Raw genomic sequence first — 2,500 nt, forward strand, 5'->3', positions numbered from 1 at the left:
AGAGACACGCACACACACACAGAGACACACACTTTTTTGTACTCCTATCTTTGTGAGGACATTCATTGACATAATGCATTCCCTAGCCCCTTACCCTAACCCTAACCATCCAAACTAAATCCCTAACCCCAACCCTTACACTAACCCTAACATAAACCTAATTCATACCTGAACCTTAAAACCTAGTGTTAACCCTCAAACAGCCCTTTAAAGGCCTGTCCTTAAAACCTAGTGTTAACCCTCAAACAGCCCTTTAAAGGCCTGTCCTTAAAACCTAGTGTTAACCCTCAAACAGCCCTTTAAAGGCCTGTCCTTAAAAACTAGTGTTAACCCTCAAACAGCCCTTTAAAGGCCTGTCCTTAAAACCTAGTGTTAACCCTCAAACAGCCCTTTAAAGGCCTGTCCTTAAAACCTAGTGTTAACCCTCAAACAGCCCTTTAAAGGCCTGTCCTTAAAAACTAGTGTTAACCCTCAAACAGCCCTTTAAAGGCCTGTCCTTAAAACCTAGTGTTAACCCTCAAACAGCCCTTTAAAGGCCTGTCCTTAAAACCTAGTGTTAACCCTCAAACAGCCCTTTAAAGGCCTGTCCTTAAAACCTAGTGTTAACCCTCAAACAGCCCTTTAAAGGCCTGTCCCAAAGGGAGAATCGGACAAAATGTCTAAAAGCTAAAACTTGTCCTCACAAAGATACCTGTACACTCACACACACACTCTCTCTGTCTCTCTCGCTCTCTCCCTCTCTCTCTCTCTCTCTCTTCCCCCACCCCCCCCCCTCTCTCTCTCTCTCTTCCCCCCCCTCTCTCTCTCTCTCTCTTCCCCCACCCCCCCCTCTCTCTCTCTCTTCCCCCCCCTCTCTCTCTCTCTTCCCCCACCCCCCCTAACACACACACAGGTTATTTTTGACATATCAAAGGGTCAAAAGCTGTTATAATATTGACTTTCTAAAATATATATAAAATTATGTTTCTCTTTCTGTAGGCGAGCAGCGACAAGAAATCCGACTAAAAAACTACAAAGATGGCTGCCACCTCCTCATCATCATCATCATCACCGTCCTCGACCAATCAACAATCTGCTGCCCTGTGACATCACAGACAACGCCGGGCTGTGATTGGTTCATTTGAATGTGGTTTAAAAAACTGTTCTATCATTGCTTGATTTTGACAGATCTGATCATTCCCTGTTGATTTCGGACCTTAAATTCTGCATCAAAACTATATACATTCCCCAAAATTTAGGTCCGATTTACGTATATTTTTAAACACCTGTCTCCTTGTATTGAAAGATAGAACATAACTATTGCACATTGTGAATTAAAATCTGGCTAAAAAAAAAGTCCCTAAAAAGCTATTTACAGAAAATCACTTTTTGGCTGTACGGTTTGTCAAATGCATCCAAATATTAGCTAGCTGCATTTTGGAATTAAAGGTGGAGTTGGCGATTCTTGTTGTCAGAATGTACTTTGTCAAAATCAGTGAATATCTCCTCAAGATCCACTACCAGTAAAAAAAAAATGATAATAATCCAGTGTTAATCCACAGCCTAGGCTATGTAAACGGGCATGTCGCTTGCTTCTATTAGCCCCTTTTGTTTACATACACTTTGTTAGGATACCAGTTTACAGAGCCTAGGCTGTGTATTAACACTGGGTTTTATTTTCAGCACACACACAGTACAGACAGGTAGCGGATCATGAGATATTCACTGATTTTTAACAAAAAAGCTTCTTCAAGAAAATCACTTATGTGCTGGATATACGGTTTGTAAAATGTATCCATACTGCATTTTGGACTTAGAGGTGTAGTCAGTGATTCTGGAGAACGCTTGTTGTCAAAATCACTTGTCAAAATCAGTGAATATCTCCTCATGATCCACTACCAATACATTTTTTTTGTTTTAAATCCAGTGTTAATACACAGCCTAGGCTCTGTAAACAGGCACGTTGCTAGCTACGGTGGGTCCCCTTTTGTTTACATGCCAGTTTACAGAGCCTAGGCTGTGTATTAAGACTAGGGTTGCGTTCCGAATCGCATACTCTTTCTTTTTTCTATTCTACATACTACATCCGACGATAAAAAGAATCTAGTTAGGATGCAGTAGGCATACTATTGGGACATACTTTTCTCTCTTATTTCATCATAACATTGCGCCTTGATCTTGCCTCTTGCTTTTATATCCGTCTCATCCCCGTTTGTTTTCATATGGAGGCTTCGTCGATGTTACGTCACTTCACGTGCGCACTGGATTGTGGGTCAGAATCGCCCAAATAGGATGCACTTTTCAACACTAACAATCTTGGCCGCATGAAGTAGGACATCCGGGCACTTCTAACCATCCTAAATCTGGCCACAAGAATCGGGACATCCTAAATATCTTTTTTCTACCATACTATATAGTAGAAAGTATGCGATTCGGAACGCAACCTAAGTGATTTTGACAACAAGCGTTCTCCAGAATCACTGACTACACCTTTAAATATAGTCCAGGAACATATTGCACA

At 41.4% G+C, this 2,500-nt stretch overlaps 1 protein-coding gene across 1 annotated transcript in view; it reads left to right on the forward strand.

Moving 5' to 3' along the window:
- The window catches only part of bcap31 (B cell receptor associated protein 31), a 39,655-nt gene that overhangs the window by 35,726 nt on the left and 1,429 nt on the right, over positions 1-2,500 (forward strand). The window contains exon 8 of the mRNA XM_080054480.1: positions 979-2,500. This exon is cut by the window's right edge and continues 1,429 nt beyond it. Coding sequence (XP_079910606.1) covers positions 979-1,005 — 27 coding nt within the window. The 3' untranslated portion in view covers positions 1,006-2,500. The remainder of the gene's footprint in view (positions 1-978) is intronic.

The sequence above is a fragment of the Ammodytes marinus genome (genome assembly GCF_949987685.1).
Source record: "Ammodytes marinus genome assembly, contig: scaffold_142, whole genome shotgun sequence".
NCBI lineage: Eukaryota > Metazoa > Chordata > Actinopteri > Uranoscopiformes > Ammodytidae > Ammodytes > Ammodytes marinus.